The 19295-nt window shown below is 62.2% G+C and overlaps 4 protein-coding genes across 6 annotated transcripts in view; 3 read left to right on the top strand and 1 right to left on the bottom strand.

Moving 5' to 3' along the window:
- NUP98 (nucleoporin 98 and 96 precursor) overlaps positions 1-7629 on the top strand; it is a 32921-nt gene extending 25292 nt beyond the window's left edge. For both annotated transcript variants that reach the window (XM_051791169.1, XM_051791170.1), the window contains 9 exons: positions 100-369; positions 1235-1392; positions 2357-2500; positions 3759-3901; positions 4426-4647; positions 5428-5669; positions 5766-5920; positions 6342-6453; positions 7169-7629. In XM_051791169.1, coding sequence (XP_051647129.1) covers positions 100-369; positions 1235-1392; positions 2357-2500; positions 3759-3901; positions 4426-4647; positions 5428-5669; positions 5766-5920; positions 6342-6453; positions 7169-7371 — 1649 coding nt within the window. In that variant the 3' untranslated portion in view covers positions 7372-7629. The remainder of the gene's footprint in view (positions 1-99; positions 370-1234; positions 1393-2356; positions 2501-3758; positions 3902-4425; positions 4648-5427; positions 5670-5765; positions 5921-6341; positions 6454-7168) is intronic.
- A 1274-nt stretch (positions 7630-8903) lies between these two features.
- On the top strand, positions 8904-11549 carry CHRNA10 (cholinergic receptor nicotinic alpha 10 subunit). The gene is made up of 5 exons (XM_051791234.1): positions 8904-8970; positions 9217-9362; positions 9735-9889; positions 10214-10746; positions 11039-11549. The coding sequence occupies exons 1-5, from the start codon at positions 8904-8906 to the stop codon at positions 11503-11505; spliced, it is 1368 nt and encodes a 455-aa protein (XP_051647194.1). The 3' UTR covers positions 11506-11549.
- A 1715-nt stretch (positions 11550-13264) lies between these two features.
- Positions 13265-14338, bottom strand: LOC127472682 (uncharacterized). Its single transcript, XM_051791265.1, has 2 exons — positions 14123-14338; positions 13265-13969 (listed from the first exon to the last, which is right to left on the bottom strand). Exons 1-2 carry the CDS (start codon positions 14336-14338, stop codon positions 13487-13489), a joined length of 699 nt encoding a protein of 232 aa, XP_051647225.1. The 3' UTR covers positions 13265-13486.
- Positions 14339-14446: 108 nt separating this feature from the next.
- LOC127472667 (uncharacterized) lies at positions 14447-18012 on the top strand. Of its 2 annotated transcripts, none has more exons than XM_051791238.1 (3): positions 14447-14694; positions 17099-17198; positions 17329-18012. In XM_051791238.1, exons 1-3 carry the CDS (start codon positions 14447-14449, stop codon positions 17995-17997), a joined length of 1017 nt encoding a protein of 338 aa, XP_051647198.1. In that variant the 3' UTR covers positions 17998-18012. The 2 variants fall into 2 exon arrangements, with proteins under 2 accessions (XP_051647198.1, XP_051647197.1); XM_051791237.1 differs by lacking the exons at positions 17099-17198; positions 17329-18012 and adding exons at positions 14926-15261; positions 15415-16112 and having other exon boundaries at positions 14447-14794.
- The last annotated feature ends 1283 nt before the right edge of the window (positions 18013-19295 follow it).

The following is a 19295-nucleotide window of genomic DNA, read 5'->3' as shown; positions in this document are numbered from 1 at the left end:
AGCCCCTTGCAAACACGGGGGGTGGATAACCCTGCGGGCTCCTCCTCACGCGAGCCCTCTCACACAGTGCTCCCCGCTGACGCCGCTGTGTGTCCCCAGGCGTGGTGAAGCACTGGTGCCTGGCCTGGACGCTGTGCGAGGCCGTGTGGGGGCGGCTGCAGGAGCTGGAGGCGCGGCTGGAGGAGCCCAGCGAGTACGTGCTGGCGCTGGAGCGGCGCCGAGCCTTCTCCCGCTGGCTGGCACAGACCGCGGCCGCACGCATCGACCACGAGGTGGCCCTGGCCCGGCACGGCAGCCACGTCGAGGCCGTCTTCAGCTGCCTCACGGGCAAGAGGATCGGGGAGGCCTGCAGGCTGGCACAGCAGGCGGGTGAGCACCCCAGAGCCCGGCACTTGGGAGGGGCGGGGAGGGTGCACAGGGAGGGGGTGCACGGGGAGGATTGCACAGGGAGGGGGTGCACTCGGGGAGCTGAGAGTCACTGGATACTCTGCATGTGGAGTGTTTCCTTGGCAGTGGCCACAGCATCATGGAATGGTTTGGGTTGGGAGGGACCTCAAAGCCCATCCAGTGCCACCCCCTGCCATGGGCAGGGACACCTTCCACTAGCCCAGGTTGTTCCAAGCCCCGTCCAACCTGGCCTTGAAGATTAGGTGAGGGCTGCTGCTGGAGTCCCTGGTCCCATTCACTACCTCTGTCAGCTTCCCCCAGTTAGGAAGTGCTCCTGGATTACACTTGGAACTGGAGTTTTCCACAGTCCCCCCTTTGAATTTTTAATGAATGTTCTTTTTAATTGAGCTTCTGTTCAGCCACTTCACACTTGGTTTAAAAATGTGTATTTTCAAACCCTTCTGGCAGGTTTCATCCTGGTCTGTTATGTCAGCTGACATTACAACTTCATTTGTCCTTCCTGTTCCTCTGTCTCCTCCCCTGCCCCTGTTCTCCCACATGTTTATGGAGAGGTTTGTTTAATAAGAAATATTGGGGTTGTGGACTTGTCATCCCTTGAAGCGCTCAAGGCCAGGTTGGACGGGGCCTGGAGCAACCTGGGCTGGTGGAAGGTGTCCCTGCCCATGGCAGGGGGGTGGAACTGGCTGAGCTTTAGGATCCCTTCCAACCCAAAGCAGTCCGGGAATGTAAATTGTGCCCACACCCCAACTGCAGCTCCCCCAGCTCCAGAGGAGACGGCTGTGCCAGCAGCAGGGAGGAGGCTGTAGCTGGTGCTGTGTTCCCACAGGTGACCACCGGCTGGCCCTGCTGCTGTCACAGCTGGCGGGGAGCCAGCCCGTGCGGGACCTGCTGACCATGCAGCTGGTGGACTGGCACCGCCTGCACTCGGACCGCTTCATCCAGGAGGAGCGGCTGCGCATCTTCGCCCTGCTCGCGGGGAAACCGGTCAGTGGGGCCTGGGGGGGCAGTGGGGGCTGGAGGGGCAGTGGGGCCTGGAGGGTCAGTGGGGCCTGAGCGGGTCAGTGGGGCCTGGGGGGGCAGTGGGGCCTGGAGGGTCAGTGGGGCCTGAGCGGGTCAGTGGGGCCTGGATGGTCAGTGGGGCCTGAGCGGTCAGTGGGGCCTGGATGGTAAGTGGGGCCTGGATGGGTCAGTGGGGCCTGGAGGGTCAGTGGGGCCTGGATGGTCAGTGGGGCCCGAGCGGGTCAGTGGGGCCTGGATGGTCAGTGGGGCCTGGAGGGTCAGTGGGGGCTGGAGGGTCAGTGGGGGCTGGATGGTCAGTGGGGCCTGGAGGGTCAGTGGGGCCTGGAGGGACAGTGGGGGCTGGAGGGTCAGTGGGGCCTGAGCGGTCAGTGGGGCCTGGAGGGTCAGTGGGGCCTGAGCGGTCAGTGGGGCCTGGATGGTCAGTGGGGGCTGGATGGTCAGTGGGGCCTGGAGGGTCAGTGGGGCCTGGAGGGTCAGTGGGGCCCGAGCGGTCAGTGGGGCCCGAGCGGTCAGTGGGACCTGAGCGGGTCAGTGGGGCCTGAGCAGTCAGTGGGGCCTGAGCGGTCAGTGGGACCTGGATGGGTCAGTGGGGCCTAGATGGTCAGTGGGACCTGGATGGTCAGTGGGGCCTGAGCAGTCAGTGGGACCTGGATGGTCAGTGGGGCCTGAGCAGTCAGTGGGGCCTAGATGGTCAGTGGGACCTGGATGGTCAGTGGGGCCTGAGCAGGTCAGTGGGGCCTGCTGGGCCGGGGGGGAAGCACAGGGCTGCTCCAGCAGGGGCACCTCCTGCCGTGTCACCCCTGCAGTGCTCTGAGCAGGGTGAGGGGCGTGGCTGGATGGGGTGGTTTGGTTCCTGACATGTGCCTGTGTCACACCTGGAGCACTCTGAGCAGTGTGAGGTGTGACAGGTGAGGTGGTTGTCTCCCAGGTGTGGCAGCTGTCAGAGAGGATCAGCATCAACGTGTGCTCGCTGCTGGACTGGAAGCGCTGCGTGGCCGTGCACCTCTGGTACCTCCTGCCTCCCACTGCCTCCATCTCCAGGGCCCTGGCCATGTACGAGTCAGCCTTCCAGGTGGGTCACTCACCTGTCCAAAAGGAGACTCTCAGGGTGCCACCAGCTGTCTGGTGCTGCACTGAGGCTCCTGTGAGCAGCCAAGGATCACTGCCAAGGGACTGAGTGTGGCACTGAGTGTAGGACAAGGGGGAATGGCTTCCCACTGCCAGAGGGCAGGGTTAGATGGGATATTGGGAAGGAATTCCTGGCTGGGAGGGTGGGGAGGCCCTGGCCCAGGTTGCCCAGAGAAGCTGTGGCTGCCCCTGGATCCCTGGAAGTGTCCAAGGCCAGGTTGGACAGGGCTTGGAGCACCCTGGGCTGGTGGAAGGTGTCCCTGCTCATGGCAGGGGTGGCACTGGATGGGCTTTGAGGTCCCTTCCCAACTCAGACCAGTCTGGGATTCTACAGAATCATAAATTCTGAGGAGAAGACCCATGATGGAGTGTTTCCAGGTGTTTGACAGCTGGACAGAATGAGGCAGAGGGACAGTGCCCCGCAGCAGGAAGGCCATTGGAGCCAGGCAGCCTGTTTTCCTGTTGGGAACATTAATGCACAGCTCCCTGCAGTGTCCAACAGCTCCATGTGTGCCCCCCCTGCTCCCCAGCACAGACACTGTCCCCCAGCCCAGCCTGGCTCCATGCATTATGCAGAGCCCTGTTTGCTGTGCAGAGCTCAGCTCTGTGTCAGAGGACAAAGGGCTCTGCTGAAAAAGGTGTTTAATCATTTAACTAAAGCCAGCTCAGCCTCCATCCTGCTGCCTCGAGCAGCCCAGGCACAGCAGCATGGCTGGGGACTTGTCACTGATGTTCTGTTGCGGTATTCAGGGTTCTCTGTGTGTCAGTATCAAGTGTCCAGCACTTCAAAATACTGAACTGCAGGGAAATTTTCCTGTAAAATTGCTGTGGCTGACTCAGTCTGTCCAGACTCTGCTTAGCCACAGAGAGAAGGCTCACAGGGATGCACCAGGGATGACTTCCATCAAGTCATCTGTGGTTTTCCAGCTCTAAAACCCTTCAAGAGTACAGGCTGTGTGTGTGACAGCTGGCTGTACGTCCAGCCAGTGGCTCGTGAGAGCTCAGTGTGAAATGTGAACCTGCCAAAGCATTTTGAGTTCAGTTTTTCCATGCTGGTCTGTAGTTCTGTGGGAATTCCAACTGCAGGTGCAGTTGGTTGCACCTGCCTTGGAGCGGAGAGATTCTCCTGAGTCTGCTGAGCTGTGGAATTCAGTTCTGTTCAGAATATTATCTTTACACTTCTGTTGAAACTATTCCCCTAGAACACCTCAGAGTGTGAAAAATACGCCTGCTGTCCCCTGCCCCCTTACCTGGAGGATTCCGGGTGTGTGGTCGAAGAAGATGACAATGCAGGAAGGCCCCTGAGAGATGTCTGCTTCCATTTGTTGAAGCTCTACAGCGACAGGTAAGGGGGCAAAGAGGTCAAAGAGTATTTAGAAAACCCCTGATCAGTCAGTGACTCCCTGAGTTCCCAAGCCGGGGGAGTGAAATCAGCCAGAAGCACTTAGAGCAGTCCAAAATGAACCCCACATGTACCCCACAACCCTGACAGAAGGTGGTGACACTGTCATGCCTGGGGATGGTAGAGATGGGGAACCCTCAGCTTTGGGGCACATTTGTGGGGCTTTAGGTGCTTTGTCTGTCTGGAGAGTGTAGAGAGGCTTCTCCCTGCCTCTTTGGCAGTGAGAAATTTGCAGGGAGCACATACAGAGGAAAAGGGGTAACAGTCTGGCTGCAGGCTCAAAAGAATTTAAACAGTTTCTCCTGTTATTTTTCTTGTTAAAAAAGAAAACCAAAGCCCTACTTTGATGTAAATCACGTACACGGAGCAGCTGGAGGTGGGTGAAGGGCAGGAACTGAGCAGCACCGATTTCTGATTTGATTTTGTGGGCACAGTGAGCTCTTTGTTACCAGTGTTTTCCCCTCCAGGTGCTACGACCTTGACCAGCTGCTGGACCCCAGGAGTGTCACGTCTGACCCGCTGGATTTCCGCCTCAGCTGGCACCTGTGGGAGGTGCTGCGGGCCCTCAACTACTGCCACCTGTCCCAGCAGAGCCGGGGGGTGCTGAACACCAGCTTTGCTGCCCAGCTGGAGAGCGAGGGGCTGTGGGAGTGGGCCGTGTTCGTGATGCTGCACGAGCCCGACGCGCAGTGAGTGACCCTTCTGAGCCTTCTGACCTGGAAACACTGCAGCCTGTCCTAGAGACCCGGGCTTATTGTGGCTTCTCCTGCAGCAAACTGCCCCTGGAGAACTTCATGACACTTGTGAAAATCAGAGAATCACAGAATGGGTTGGGTTGGGAGGGATCTTAAAGCTCATCTCATTCCACGCAGGGACACCTTCCACCAGCCCAGGGTGCTCCAAGCCCCGTCCAACCTGGCCTTGGACACTTCCAGGGATCCAGGGGCAGCCACAGCTTCTCTGGGCAACCTGGGCCAGGGCCTCTCCACCCTCACAGGGAAGGATTCCTTCCCAATCTTCCATCTATCCCTGCCCTCTGGCAGTGGGAAGCCATTTTCCCTTGATGGTGTGCCCTTCCCTATTGGAAGGTGTCCCTGCCCATGGCACAGGGTGGAACCGGATGAGCTTTAATGTCCCTCCCAACCCAAATTAATACATTTCAATACTATTTTTCATCAAGTGATAACTTCAAATCGAGCCTGAATGTTTACTTTTAGGGGCCTGGACCAGACTTAAAAGTTCTTAAGTTGGCAACATTTAAGCTGTTCCAAAACACCAGCGATGATTTCTTAGTGGTTAACCTGTACTGAAGGAATTTGACTGACCCTTGACCTTTTCTTAATTGCACCACTGTTCTGTAGAGTGCCGGAGTGGGTTGGGTTGGGAGGGACCTTGTAGACCTGCTCCTGGTGTTGGGGTGACGTGGGTGGCAGGAAGGGTGCCCGCTGAGTGAGCCCTGTCCGTGCCAGGTGCCGGGAGAAGGCCGTGCGGGAGCTGCTGAGCCGGCACTGCACCCTCGCCGAGACCCCCGAGTCCTGGGCCAAGGAGACCTTCCTGACACAGCGGCTCTGCGTCCCCCCACACTGGATCCACGAGGCCAAGGCCGTTCGGGCCAGGATGGAGGGGGACAAGCACAAGGAAGCCCTTTTCCTCTTCAAGGCTGGGCACTGGAACCAGTGCCACAAGCTGGTTGTCAGGCACTTGGCCTCAGGTGGGTCTGTGCCCCTGGGGCAGAGGTGTCAGTCCTGTGGGTGTCCCTGCTGTGGGAGACGGGGTGGCCTCTGTTCCTGACCCCATTTCTCTTCAGATGCAATTATCAACGAGAACTACAAGTACCTGAAGGGGTTCCTGGAAGACCTGTCCCCTCCGGAGCGCAGCGCCCTCATCCAGGACTGGGAGCTGGCAGGGCTGGTCTACCTTGACTACATCCGTGTCAATGAGATGCTGGACAGGATTCAGCAGGTGAGAGGCTAAAACTGGGGGTATTTCCCTGCACTGTGGGAACTCTCACAAAGTCTGGCTCTAAGGATAAGCTGTTCCTCTGTTCAGGGGCAGGTGGTGCTTCCCTTTGGCAGACACTTCAAACAGAACATGGGGCATCTCTGAAAATGGGGATTTGGTATTTGCTGTTGCAGCCAGGGCTGGGCTTTGCCCTGCAAACATGCTCTGTGGGTGTGTGACAGTGAGAAGGGAAAGGGAAGGGACAAAGCCAGCACTCAGTGTGTCCATCCCCTCCAGCTGCAGTCCAGGCCTCCCCTTCCTCCATTTCAGTGTTTAGTTCAGGCAGGTCTTGGTGAACAGTGTTCCCTGGTGGGTTGTTTGGCTCCAAGGGCCCCAGGGCTCTGGTTCTGCTGCCTCAGCTGACTGTCCTGTTTGCTTCCAGCTGGATTGTTCCACCTACGAGCTGGAGCGGTTACACACCAAAGTGACGTCCCTGTGCAACAGGATAGAGCAGCTGCAGTGCCACAACGCCAAGGACCGCCTGGCTCAGTCGGGTAGGTGACAGCCCTGGCACAGCCAGTGCCACAGCCTGGCTGCCACCTGGCCTGCAGGTGCATCCCAAAATAATTGAGCTTGGAAAACCCTCTTAAGATCCCTGAGTCCAGTTGCTCCCCCAGCACTGCCAAGGCCACCACTAACCCTGTCCCCAAGTGCCACATCCCCTGTGGCTGTTAAATCCCCACAGGGATGTGACTCCACCACTGCCCTGGGCAGCTGTGCCAGGGCTGGACAGCCCTTTCTGTGGAGGAATTTTCCCAATATCCAACCTGGCACAGCTGGAGGTCGTTCCCTCTCCTCCTGTCCCTTATTCCCTGGGAGCAAAGCCCGACTCCTCCCCGGCTCCCCCTCCTGTCAGATACTTGCAGAGCCAGAAGGTCCCTCCTGAGCCTCCTTTTCTCCAGGCTGAGCCCCCCCCAGCCCTTTCAGAGAAGGACTTTTCCCCCATATCCAATGTAAAGCTCCCTAGCATAGCCTGAGGTGGATTCCTCTGGCCCTGTGCTGAGGGACAGCCCTGTCCCTGTGCCCAGTGCAGTGGCTGTGCTGCCCTTGCCCAGCGTGCCGGGTTTGCTGCAGCCCCCACAGCCCCTCTCTCTCTCTGTCGGTCATGGGTTTGCTGCAGCCCCCACAGCCCCTCTCTCTCTCTGTCGGTGTTGCAGACACGGGTTTGCTGCAGCCCCCACAGCCCCTCTCTCCCTCTCCCTGTTGCAGACATGGCCAAGCGCGTGGCCAACGTGCTGCGGGCGGTGCTGAGCCTGCAGCAGGGCCCGGGCCCGGCCGAGCCGCGCGTGCCCCCCCTGCGCCTGCTGGCCCCGCACATCGGCCGCCTGCCCATGCCCGAGGACTACGCCCTGGAGGAGCTGCGCGGGCTCACCCAGGCCTACCTGCGGGAGCTGGCCGTGGGCACGCCCTGAGCCCCGGCCGTGGGCACGCCCTGACCCGGCAGGGCAGCTCGGGGACAGACTGACCCGGGAGCACTCGGGACGAGCGGCCCTTGTCCCGTTGTCCCGTCGCGTTCCCGCCCCAGCGGGCCCGGCCCCGGCGCCGCCCCGGGGCCACGGAAGGTCTTCATGCATGAGGAGTATCGAAAGGTTTTTATTAAAAAAGTATAAATAAATGCTCTAGATTATTTTCTTGTCTTTTTGAAAACAATAAATAAAATGTTTATAGTATTCCCATGGGTTCCTTTGCTTTTTAAGGGAGGGCTTGGGTTCGTAGGTGTGTGTCCCTTGGCTGGGGCACAGCTCAGCTGGGGGTGTCCGACACGATCCCACGTGCCTTTAGTGGGGCTCAGGGGAGGCTCCCTCAGAGCCCTGGGAGGAAAAGTCACCCCTATCTCGAGGAGGGGTTGGGGGAGCCCGAATAACCACATTGTGGCCGTTTAGTACTGAAAGGGGCTTGTGAAAAAGCTGGAGAGGGACTTTGGACAAGGGGGAATGGCCTCCCACTACCAGAGGGCAGGGGGAGATGGGAGATTGGGAAGGAACCCTTACCTGTGAGGGTGGGGAGGCCCTGGCCCACCCAGGTTGCCCAAAGGAGCTGTGGCTGCCCCATCCCTGGAAGAATCCAAGGTCAGTCTTGGCGGTGCCTGGAGGCACCTGCTCTGGTGGAAGGTGTCCCTGCCCATGGCACGGTGGCACGTTCAGGTGACAGTGCCTGTGTGCAGGAGCTGGGTCCTTCTGCCCTCACCTCCTTCCATTACTGTAATTGGGTCTGTGCGGCCCCGGGCCCGGCGGGACACGGGCTGGGGATGAATAATTCACCACCTGGAAACAAAACCTCCGGCCTCAAAACCGCTCGGCACCTGCTGCCGGGCCCGGCGTGGGAAACGTGCCAGGAGGCGCCGGGGAGGCGGCGGATCCCCCTGGGATGGAGCGGGAGGGGGGGAGATGCTCTGGATCCCCCTGGGATGGAGCGGGAGGGGGGGGAGATGCTCTGGATTCCCCTGGGATGGAGCAGAGGGAGGAGGGAGGATGCTCTGGATTCCCCAGGATGGAGCGGGGGACCCTGTGACAGGGACCGCTGCCACTCCTACTTTGTCTCCTGGGCCATGTCCTTTAACCTCCCGGGGTTTTCTTCTCACCAGAAGGGAATAATCTGCCTCTTCCCTTTCCTTGCTCTTTTCTAAGACTGCAGAATGGGATGTCCTTTGTGCACGGGGGTCCCTCTACCCCAGGGGCTCTTCCCACTGCCCCGATGGCTCCAGGTGCCGCTGGAAGAGGCATTCCCGGGGCTCGGGCAGGAGCAGCCCACAGGTATCGTGTGGCTGCCGGCGGTGCCTCGGCACCCAAACCCCACCCCGGCCCCCGCCCCCTCCCAGCCGGGGACCCTCGGGGGTCCCTCCGTACCCCCTCACTGCAGGTCCCTGTGGGGGCCGGGCCCCCCCGCCCTGTCCCAGCCCTGACGTCACCCCGGCCCCCCCCGTGTCCCGGGACTGCTCGGCGGGATGGAGCCCGGAGCGCTCGGGCTGCTCTGCCTCTGCCTCTGCCTGGCCGGCGTCCTCCTGGCCCCGGGTGAGCAGCGAGCGGTGCGACCCCCCCTCTGGGTGCGGACCCCCCCTCTGGGGGCGGGGGGAGCATCCGATGGCTCCTGCGAGCAGCGTCCCGCACATGGGGCATCCCGGGGGGGGCTCAGGCTGGCGGCGAGGAGGGACGGGGGTCCCGGTGTGCTCCCCCACCCTACCCAGCTGCCCCTGAGGATCCCTCGGGAGGGCTCCGGCTGCGCCTTGGCCGCTCCAGCGCCGCTCTGGGTCCCCCCAGGCTGCCGGGGGGCGCAGGGCAGGTTCGCATACAAGCTGCTCCGCGACCTCTTCGCCAACTACTCGAGCGCCCTGCGCCCCGTGGAGGACACGGACCGGGCGCTCAACGTCACCCTGCAGGTCACCCTTTCCCAGATCATCGACATGGTGAGTGCCCGGGCACGGCCCCGGGCTCGGCTCTGCCCCGGTGGGTCCTGCTCCACCCCGCGCTGATGCTCAGCCCTTGAAACCAGCCCAGACCCCGCCCAAACCAGCCCAGCTGCCCCCCAGCCAGCTCAGACTACTTGAAGACGGCTCAGAGCCCCCAAAACCAGCACGACCTTCCCCCCTCTATGAGCTCGGCCCCCGTGGAGCCTCAGAGCTCAGTTCAGACATTTCCAACCTCCTCAAACCAGCAGGACCCCCCTGAAGCCACCTCAGCCCCTCGGGACACTCGGAGAGGCCACCAGGCTGGGGGCTGAGGGGGGCAGGGATGGCACCGGGGGCCATCAGCCCGTGCCCACCCTCTGCCCTCGGCAGGACGAGAGGAACCAGGTCCTCACCTCGTACCTGTGGGTGCGCCAGGCCTGGCTGGACGCTCACCTGACCTGGGACAAGGAGGACTACGGCGGCATCGACAGCATCCGCATCCCCAGCAGCTACGTTTGGCGGCCAGACATCATCCTCTACAACAAGTGCGTTGTGCTCGGCCCCCCCGGCTGCTCCCAGGGCTCGGGGGGCTCAGGCTGGGGCTGGGGGGCTGCAGCAGGCATTGCCAGCCTTGGGGCGGTGTGGCTGCACGTGGGGTGGGAGCAGGAGGGTCCTGCTGTGGGTGATGCAGGACGTGGTCACACCGACTGGGTGACGTGGGGCCAGGGGGGTGGGAGCAGCCCGGTGTGCCTGGGACTGACCCTCCCCACCAAGGGGGCAGCCAGGGGCTGCACGTGCCACGGGGAGGGGACATGGCTCTGCCCGAGGGCCACCTTGGCCCTACGGCCGTCCCTCCCCTCCTCCCCCAGTGCCGACGAGCACTTCGGGGGCTCCATGGAGACCAACGTGGTGCTGCGCTCGGACGGGCACATCCTGTGGGACTCGCCCGCCATCACCAAGAGCTCCTGCAAGGTGGACGTGTCCTACTTCCCCTTCGACGGGCAGCGCTGCCGCCTCACCTTCGGCTCCTGGACCTACAACGGGAACCAGATCGACCTCCGCAACCGCCTGGACACGGGGGACCTGACAGACTTCGTGGAGAACGTGGAGTGGGAGGTGCTGGGCATGCCGGCCACGCGGAACGTCATCACCTACGGCTGCTGCTCCGAGCCCTACCCCGACGTCACCTACACGCTGCTCCTGCGCCGCCGCGCCTCCTTCTACATCTTCAACCTGCTCCTGCCCTGCATCATGGTCTCCTTCCTGGCGCCCCTCGGCTTCTACCTGCCCGCCGACTCGGGGGAGAAGGTGTCGCTGGGGGTGACGGTGCTGCTGGCCCTCACCGTGTTCCAGCTGCTGGTGGCGGAGAGCATGCCGCCCTCGGAGAGCGTCCCGCTCATCGGTGAGCCCCGGGGGCAAACCCTGCGGCTGGGGCTGCGCCGGGGGGCGGGCGGGGCCCCTGCCAGGGGGAAGGGCTGTGGGGTGTGGGGGGTGAGGACCCCTGCCAGGGGGAAGGGCTGTGGTGTGGGGAGCATGAGGACCCCCTGCCAGAGGGAAGGGCTGTGGGGGGTGAGGAATCCCTGCCAGGGGGAAGGGCCGTGGTGTGTGGGGGGCGAGGACCCCCCTGCCAGGGGGAAGGGCTGTGGGGGGCGAGGACCCCTCCAGCACAGTGCCGGCGCCCCCTGCCCCCGCAGGGAAGTACTACATCGCCACCATGACCATGATCACGGCCTCCACCGCGCTGACCATCTTCATCATGAACGTCCACCACTGCGGGCCGGGGGCCCGGCCCGTGCCCCCCTGGGCACGGCGGCTCATCCTCCACCACATGGCCCGGCTCTGCTGCGTCTACGAGGTGGGCGAGAGCTGCAAGAGTGCCCAGCGGGCGCCGGGCGGGCGGGGGAGCAGGGGGGATGCTGGGGGGCCGTGGGAGAGCCCCGGGGAGGCGGGGGGCTGCCCCCGGGACCACTGCCCGTGCCACCACGATGCCCTGCTGAGGAACGTCGGGTACATCGCCGGCTGCTTCCGGCGCCACCGCGCCAACCAGCGCCGCACCGGCGACTGGAAGAAGGTGGCCAAGGTGATGGATCGTTTCTTCATGTGGATCTTCTTCCTCATGGTTTTCCTCATGAGCGTGCTGGTCCTGGGCAATGCTGCCTGACGGCCCTGCGGACCCACCACCCCGAGGCACCCCCTGCCCACGACCCACCCAGGGGCTGTGGGTGCCCCATGAGGGCAGCGCATCCCAAAGTGCCCCCGGACACCCCCAGAGCCACAGGGGGGGAGCTGCACCATTGCTGGGGGAGAGGAGCCCGACAGCAGGACCCCTGCCCGCCTGCAGGGCTGAGAGGTCTGGGCTGGCTCTGCCAAGGTGGGCACCCACGGCCCCCCTTCACATCCCACCATCAAATGGAAATAAACTGTGCAATGTGTGTCCTGCCTCTCCTGCCTGGGGCAAGGGCACTGGCTCCCTCCAGGTACTGGCCAGGATGAGGGTGGCCCTGGGAGGGATGGAGGGATCAGGCCCCTCAGCCTCCACTGACTGACACGTGGGCTCCCTGTGGGAAGGGATGTGGGGATCCCTGTGAGGAGGGATGTGGGATCCCTGTGAGGAGGGACGTGGGATCCCTGTGAGGAGGGACGTGGGATCCCTGTGAGGAGGGATGTGGGGATCCCTGTGAGGAGGGATGTGGGATCCCTGTGAGGAGGGACGTGGGATCCCTGTGAGGAGGGACGTGGGGATCCCTGTGAGGAGGGATGTGGGGCCCAGCAGGAGCTCTGGAGCCACTGCCCACCCTGGCCAGGGCAGGTTGGTCCCAGGGTCCATCGGTGCCTGCACAGCCCAGCCCGTGGCAGCCACTGTCTCGTGGGAACCCGGCCCCTCTGGGACCCCTGCCTGGCCCAGAGGCCAGCAGGCCTGGGGTGCTCTGATTGTTCCAAAATTACCAGTTATTAAACTGTTCTCCAGTCTCATGGGCATTCAGTGGCTGCAGCACACACAGCACCTGCACAGCACCTGACCCTGGAGAGGCCCAGAAGATCTGGGGCCAACGTGTCTGTCCCAAACCTTGATGGCTGTGGGGAGGAATATCCTGAGAGAAAGAGCAGGATGTGGCTGGAGAAGGGCCCACGTGGAGGGGGGGCAGCAATTTCTGGGGCAAACATCTTTGTTCTGGAGATCAGCACGACACAGCCCAGGGCAGGAGCAGGAATGAGGGGGAGAGGTGGACAAGGACTGCGGGGGGATCAGACCAGCCGTGACCCCCAAAGCCTCCAACCCATTTCCAGAAAGGGCAGGAAGAACACACTGAGCACGAGAACTAATGTGCAGAGAAAGCAAAAGGAGAAGCAAAAGAGAAGCTTCTCTCCAGGGCAGGGAAAACTCACCCACAAAAAGGTGCCCCCACACAGACCGGGCACCCCCAGACTCTGGACACCCCCTCAGCTGGAAGGGTGCTGGGGCAGGACTGGTGCTGGCTGGAGGCTGTACTGGGTTGGGTGGGGACAGAGTTCCCTCTCTGCCCAGGGGCTGTGGGTTGGATTTGTGCTGCAGTGTTGATGTCCTGGGGTGGGTCAGTCCACGCTGGGCACCGAGGCCTTCGCTGCTCCTCAGGCTGAGAGTGGGGTGGGGAGCACAAAGGGCTGGGGGGACAAACTCTGGGGGTGGGGGGTGATGTGATGGTGGGAGCCCGTCTGGGGCACAGCGACCATGGAAAGATGAGCTTTGGATTCCCAGGGAAGGAAGGAGGGAGGCAGCAGGTCTGGAGAGTGATGACCTCTGGAAGAAGGGGCAGCAAGTCAGGAGGCCAACAAGGATGTCGGGAGGTCATGGAGGGAGAAGATGAGAAGGGCCAAAGCCCAACTAGAACTTAATGTGGCTAAGGAGGTAAAAGGAAAGCAAAATGATTTTTAGAAATAATACTTTGGCTGGGTTTTTTTAATTTGTTGCTGGGGGAACGTAGAGCCAAAGAGTGAGGACAAGCCTGAGGTGCCAGGGGATGAGGCCCAGCCACGGGGGGTTGTGAGGGTCAGGGCCTGCCTGACCAACCCAGGATGTTGTTTGTGGCTTGGACAGGCCGTGGTGGCTCAGGATTGAAACCTTTTGCTCTTCTGGGCCCGGCACTGCCACCAGCACTGGGACATCAGAGGGGGCGGCTCCGGGAGGGAGGGACGTGGCGGTGGCACTGGCAGGGAGGGACGTGGTGGGGGCACTGGCAGGGAGGGACGTGGTGGGGGCACTGGCAGGCAGGGACGTGGCAGCTCCACCAGGGTCCCAGGAATCCCCTCAGGCGGGCACGGAGCTTGCCCAGGAAGGCCCGTGGTGCCCAGCCCCGGGCCCTGCCCGGGGGCACCCGCTGCCGGGGGGGGGCCTTGGCTGGGCCCCACCACGGGTCAGGCGTGGGGATGCTGCGGGCCAGCTCCAGGAGGCTGCTGCTGCTGCTGCTGCTGCTGCTGTCGGCCTCCAGGGAGTTGGTGATCACCACTTCCCTGGGGAGGAACCAGGCCATGGCCGCGGAGCTGCTGCTCTCCAGCTCTGGGGGGCTGCTGCTGTGTCGTCCCGTGGCCTCATTGTCCTCCTCCCTTCCATTGTCCCTGTCATTGTCCTCCTCCCGTCCACTGTCCATCTCATTGTCCTCCTCCCTTCCACTGGCCGTGTCCTCATTGTCCTCCTCCCTTCCACTGTCCCTGTCATTGTCCTCTTCCCTTCCACTGTCCCTGTCATTGTCCTCCTCCCTTCCACTGGCCGTGTCATTGTCCTCCTCCCTTCCACTGGCCACGTCTGGCCTCTGCACTCGGAGGTGCTGGGGAGAATTCCCACCCCCCAGCAGTCCCGGCAGCTCCTCCGGCCTCTCAGTCTGGAGCCCCAGGAAGGGCTCCTGTTCCCATTGCCACTGGGCCAGCTGTGCCTCCAGCTCCCTGTGCTGCTCCTCAAACAGCACCTGGGCGTCCTGGGAGCTCTGGATGAACCTTGGGAAATGCCTCCTGGAGCTCATGGAACTTCGTTGGGAGCTGCCATGGGAAGCTGCAGCTGCCCAGCACCGGCTGCCTGATCCCGCCGGGCCCTGCAGGTGTCACCAGCAGGTGACTCGTCCCCTCGTCATATGGCAGCCAGGTGTCACAAAGGGGGTTCTGCTCACCCTGTGATGTCACAAAGGCAGCTCTGCCTGCCCCATGATGTCACAAAGGGCTATAACAGGCCCCAGGACACGGGGCACTGCAGGTGGGCACCACCTCAGCCTCTGCCACCCCAGCAGTGTTGGGATCCCATCACTGAGACCCCGCAGGTCACTGGGGAAGCTCGTCCCCAGCCTGTGCTAGTGACCTGGAGTGGCAGGGATGGTGCCATGAGGTCCCTCGACATGTTCACCATGGGGGAGCTGGTTGCAGTCATGATTCTGGTGCTGCAGCTCCTCCTGGTCGCTGTCGTGCTGCGGGACAAGCGTCTCTGGGTAGGTGCCTCTGCACGGCTCTGTGGGCTGGGTTGGTTTGGGGTGGGCTGGGGTGGCATGTGGAGCATCATGGGGGGCTGTGGGGTGGGCCCAGGAGCTGCTCCTGTCTCAGCCACCTGTGGTTCCTGCAGAGGATCCTGCAGAACTGGAGGTGTCCAAGGGCAGCGAGAGCCCAGCCGGAGGAGCAGAGCAGCGTGGACAGGGCGCAGGAATCGGCAGACACGTCCCCTGGCAGCTCCCAACGAAGTTCCATGAGCTCCAGGAGGCATTTCCCAAGGTTCATCCGGAGCTCCCAGGACGCCCAGGTGCTGTTTGAGGAGCAGCACAGGGAGCTGGAGGCACAGCTGGCCCAGTGGCAATGGGAACAGGGACCCTTCCTGGGGCTCCAGACTGAGAGGCCGGAGGAGCTGCCGGGACTGCTGGGGGGTGGGAATTCTCCCCAGCACCTCCGAGTGCAGAGGCCAGACGTGGCCAGTGGAAGGGAGGAGGACAATGACACGGCCAGTGGAAGGGAGGAGGACAATGACAGGGACAGTGGAAGGGAAGAGGACAATGACAGGGACAGTGGAAGGGAGGAGGACAATGAGGACACGGTCAGTGGAAGGGAGGAGGACAATGAGATGGACAGTGGACGGGAGGAGGACAATGACAGGGACAATGGAAGGGAGGAGGACAATGAGGCCACGGGACGACACAGCAGCAGCCCCCCAGAGCTGGAGAGCAGCAGCTCCGCGGCCATGGCCTGGTTCCTCCCCAGGGAAGTGGTGATCACCAACTCCCTGGAGGCCGACAGCAGCAGCAGCAGCAGCAGCAGCAGCCTCCTGGAGCTGGCCCGCAGCATCCCCACGCCTGACCCGTGGTGGGGCCCAGCCAAGGCCCCCCCCCGGCAGCGGGTGCCCCCGGGCAGGGCCCGGGGCTGGGCACCACGGGCCTTCCTGGGCAAGCTCCGTGCCCGCCTGAGGGGATTCCTGGGACCCTGGTGGAGCTGCCACATCCCTGCCTGCCAGTGCCCCCACCACGTCCCTCCCTGCCAGTGCCCCCACCACGTCCCTCCCTGCCAGTGCCCCCACCACGTCCCTCCCTGCCAGTGCCACCGCCGCGTCCCTCCCTCCCGGAGCCGCCTCCTCTGATGTCCCAGTGCTGGTGGCAGTGCCGGGCCCAGAAGAGCAAAAGGTTTCAATCCTGAGCCACCACGGCCTGTCCAAGCCACAAACAACATCCTGGGTTGGTCAGGCAGGCCCTGACCCTCACAACCCCCCGTGGCTGGGCCTCATCCCCTGGCACCTCAGGCTTGTCCTCACTCTTTGGCTCTACGTTCCCCCCAGCAACAAATTAAAAAAACCCAGCCAAAGTATTATTTCTAAAAATCATTTTGCTTTCCTTTTACCTCCTTAGCCACATTAAGTTCTAGTTGGGCTTTGGCCCTTCTCATCTTCTCCCTCCATGACCTCCCGACATCCTTGTTGGCCTCCTGACTTGCTGCCCCTTCTTCCAAAGGTCATCACTCTCCAGACCTGCTGCCTCCCTCCTTCCTTCCCTGGGAATCCAAAGCTCATCTTTCTGTGGTTGCTGTGCCCCAGACAGGGCACACATCACTTGATTTTCTTTTCTTCCTTCCTTGTTTGTCCTTTCCCTTCCAGCACTTTCAGAATCTATGTACAGTTATTGAATTATCTCACCTTGTTCATTTCTCCCTTTTTTTTTTCCTTACTGAATTGGCAGGTGGGGTTAAAGCACAAAACCCTTCTTCAGCTCCATTGCCCTTCTCCAGACATACTCCAGCACCTCAATGACTTTATTGTCATGTGGGGCCCAAAACTGACCCCAGGATTTGAGGTCCGACCTCACCGTGCCCGGCCCAGGGGGATGATCACTGCTCTTGTGTCATGGAGGGTCCTGAAATTGAGATAAACCACCTATTCAAAAGAGATTTATTTGATGAACCAGTTAAACCCCAGCAGTTACAGATCCAACAACAGCTGAAAACAGATTCGTGATGTCAAATGGAATTGTTACAACCCAACTGACCTTAGGAATCCCAACTGTTTTAGCAGGACAACCTGGAATGCAGGGTCACTGCCTGAGGCAGCGAGGGCTCTCCCTGGGGCTCCTGGGAACTCCCAGTGTCACAAAGGGGGCCCCACCTGACCTGTGATGTCACAAAGGGGGCTCTTCCTGCCCCGTGATGTCATAAAAGGGGCCATGCCTGTCCTGTGATGTCACAAAGGGGGCTCTGCCTGCCCCATGATGTCATAAAAGGGGGCTCTGACTGGTGACCTGGAGTGGCAGGGATGGTGCCATGAGGTCCCTCGACATGTTCACCATGGGGGAGCTGGTTGCAGTCATGATCCTGGTGCTGCAGCTCCTCCTGGTCGCTGTCGTGCTGCGGGACAAGCGTCTCTGGGTAGGTGCCTCTGCACGGCTCTGTGGGCTGGGTTGGTTTGGGGTGGGCTGGGGTGGCATGTGGAGCATCATGGGGGCTGTGGGGTGGGCCCAGGAGCTGCTCCTGTCTCAGCCACCTGTGGTTCCTGCAGAGGATCCGGAGGAATTGGAGGCCTCCAAAGGCAGCGAGAGCCCAGCCGGAGGAGCAGAGCAGCGTGGACAGGGCGCAGGAATGGGCGGACACGTCCCCTGGCAGCTCCCGACAGAGTTCCATGTGCTACACGAAGCATTTCCCAAGGTTCATCCGGAGCTCCCAGGACACCTGGGCGCTGTTTGAGGAGCAGTGCAGGGAGCTGGAGGCACAGCTGGCCCAGTGGCAATGGGAACAGGGGCCCTTCCCGGTGGTGCAGACCGAGCTGCCGGGACTGCTGAGGGTCAGAAAGTCTGGCCGGCGCCTCGGAGTGAAGCTGCCGCGGCTGGACATGGGCAAGGGCACGGAAGAGGACACACGTGAGGCCACGGGACAGCACAGCTCCATGGCCACGGCCTGGTCCCTCCCCAGAGAGGGGAGGGTCTTTAGCCCCACGGGGCTGGAACGCAGCACCCGGGGCAGGACCCGCCCGGCCCGGCCCAGCCCCTGGCAGTGGGGGCTGGGGGTCAGGCAGCGTGCCCGGGGGCCGGGCCGTGGGCTCTTGCAGCGCTACCTGCGGCAGAGCTCGCTGGGGCGCTCCCTGATGCACCTCTGGGCTCGGCACATCCAGCGCCGCCGCCGCCGCGTCCGCTTCGCCACCCCCCTGGTGACAGTGCAGTACATCGAGTAGCACCGGGGACACTCCCTGCCCGAGCCTCGGCCATAAAGTATCGAAACCCAGGAGCTCCTCCCTTTGATCCTTTCAGTCCAGTTCGATCCAGCCCAGTCCCGGAGATCTGACAATAACCAACCCCATCTACTAATCAACAACTTCTGGCTTTTGGAGAGGCTGATCCCTGGCTTATTTTGCCAATCCAAAAGCACTGGAGGAGCGAGAGCAGCTCAGGACTTGCAGGTTCCTCTCTGTGTCCCCTCAGGCCGCAGAGCTGTCCCTGCAGCAGAGCTGTCCCTGCAGCAGAGCTGTCCCCAGGGCTGTGCAGAGGCACGAGGTGGAAGGGCAGAGGACAAGGGAATGCCAAATGTCCATCCACAGCTGGGTTCTGTTTATCTGCCTCAGGGTGAGGGCAGGGGGAGCTTGTACCTGCCTGCAAAGAGCCGTGTGGGGCATCCTGGGCTTTGAAAAGCCAGACAAACTGTCACTGCACACACGGCAAGGATCCAAGCCACAATTAGGGAACTGGCATCATCAGAGGGGTTTCCAGTGCCACCACAAGCTGTGTTTGGCCAACCCACCCCCAGGCTGCAGCTCCAGAGCCCCTGGCACTGGGGGACAACAGGAACCAGCACCTGAATGTGCCTGGAGCTGGACTCCTGCCCGGGATGGGGGAATGAACCCCCGGACGTGCCCGGGGCTGGGCTCCCCCCCGGGCAGGACCCTGCCCTGGTACCTGTGCCAGGTGTGTGACACGGTGTGTGTGACAGGGTACCTGTGCCAGGTGTGTGACACGATGTGTGACACGGTGTGTGTGACTCGGGCCCTGTGCCAGATGTGTGACACAGTGTGTGACACGGTACCTGTGCCAGGTGTGTGACAGGGTACCTGTGCCAGGTGTGTGACACAGTGTGTGACACGGTGTGTGTGACACGGTACCTGTGCCAGGTGTGTGACGTGGTGTGTGCCAGGTGTGTGACTCGGGCCCTGTGCCAGGTGTGTGACACGGTACCTGTGCCAGGTGTGTGACTCGGTACCTGTGCCAGGTGTGTGACACGGTGTGTGTGACACGGTACCTGTGCCAGGTGTGTGACACGGTACCTGTGCCAGGTGTGTGACAGGGTACCTGTGCCAGGTGTGTGACACGGTACCTGTGCCAGGTGTGTGACTCGGGCCTGCAGGACCGCGCGGGGCCGCCGGGGGGCACAGCGGGACCGGCTGACGGGGGGACCCCGACCCGAACCCCCCGTGTGCCCCCGGGGCTCTGTCCCAAACCTCCCCAAAACTCCCCAAATCCCCACCACGGGGCAGAGCTC

Source organism: Manacus candei, unplaced genomic scaffold (assembly GCF_025592945.1).
Source record: "Manacus candei isolate 608988 ecotype Guabito, Panama unplaced genomic scaffold, ASM2559294v1 h1tg000031l, whole genome shotgun sequence".
Lineage (NCBI taxonomy): Eukaryota > Metazoa > Chordata > Aves > Passeriformes > Pipridae > Manacus > Manacus candei.
The sequence above is the reverse complement of the archived record's forward strand: the minus strand, read 5'-3'. Positions and strand labels throughout refer to the sequence as shown.

What these genes read in the sequence shown, in the direction of transcription:
- LOC127472667 (XM_051791237.1), top strand. Translation starts at nt 14,447, where the DNA reads ATGGCAGCCAGGTGTCACAAAGGGGGTTCTGCTCACCCTGTGATGTCA. An exon ending in TGCGGGACAAGCGTCTCTGG is followed by an intron (nt 14,795 to 14,925) that starts GTAGGTGCCTCT and finishes TGGTTCCTGCAG; the next exon opens with AGGATCCTGCAGAACTGGAG. An exon ending in TCCGAGTGCAGAGGCCAGAC is followed by an intron (nt 15,262 to 15,414) that starts GTGGCCAGTGGA and finishes GAGGACAATGAG; the next exon opens with ATGGACAGTGGACGGGAGGA.
- LOC127472682 (XM_051791265.1), bottom strand. Translation starts at nt 14,338, where the DNA reads ATGAGCTCCAGGAGGCATTTCCCAAGGTTCATCCAGAGCTCCCAGGAC. An exon ending in TCCGAGTGCAGAGGCCAGAC is followed by an intron (nt 13,970 to 14,122) that starts GTGGCCAGTGGA and finishes GAGGACAATGAG; the next exon opens with ATGGACAGTGGACGGGAGGA.
- CHRNA10 (XM_051791234.1), top strand. Translation starts at nt 8,904, where the DNA reads ATGGAGCCCGGAGCGCTCGGGCTGCTCTGCCTCTGCCTCTGCCTGGCC. An exon ending in TTTCCCAGATCATCGACATG is followed by an intron (nt 9,363 to 9,734) that starts GTGAGTGCCCGG and finishes TGCCCTCGGCAG; the next exon opens with GACGAGAGGAACCAGGTCCT. An exon ending in GGAGAGCGTCCCGCTCATCG is followed by an intron (nt 10,747 to 11,038) that starts GTGAGCCCCGGG and finishes CTGCCCCCGCAG; the next exon opens with GGAAGTACTACATCGCCACC.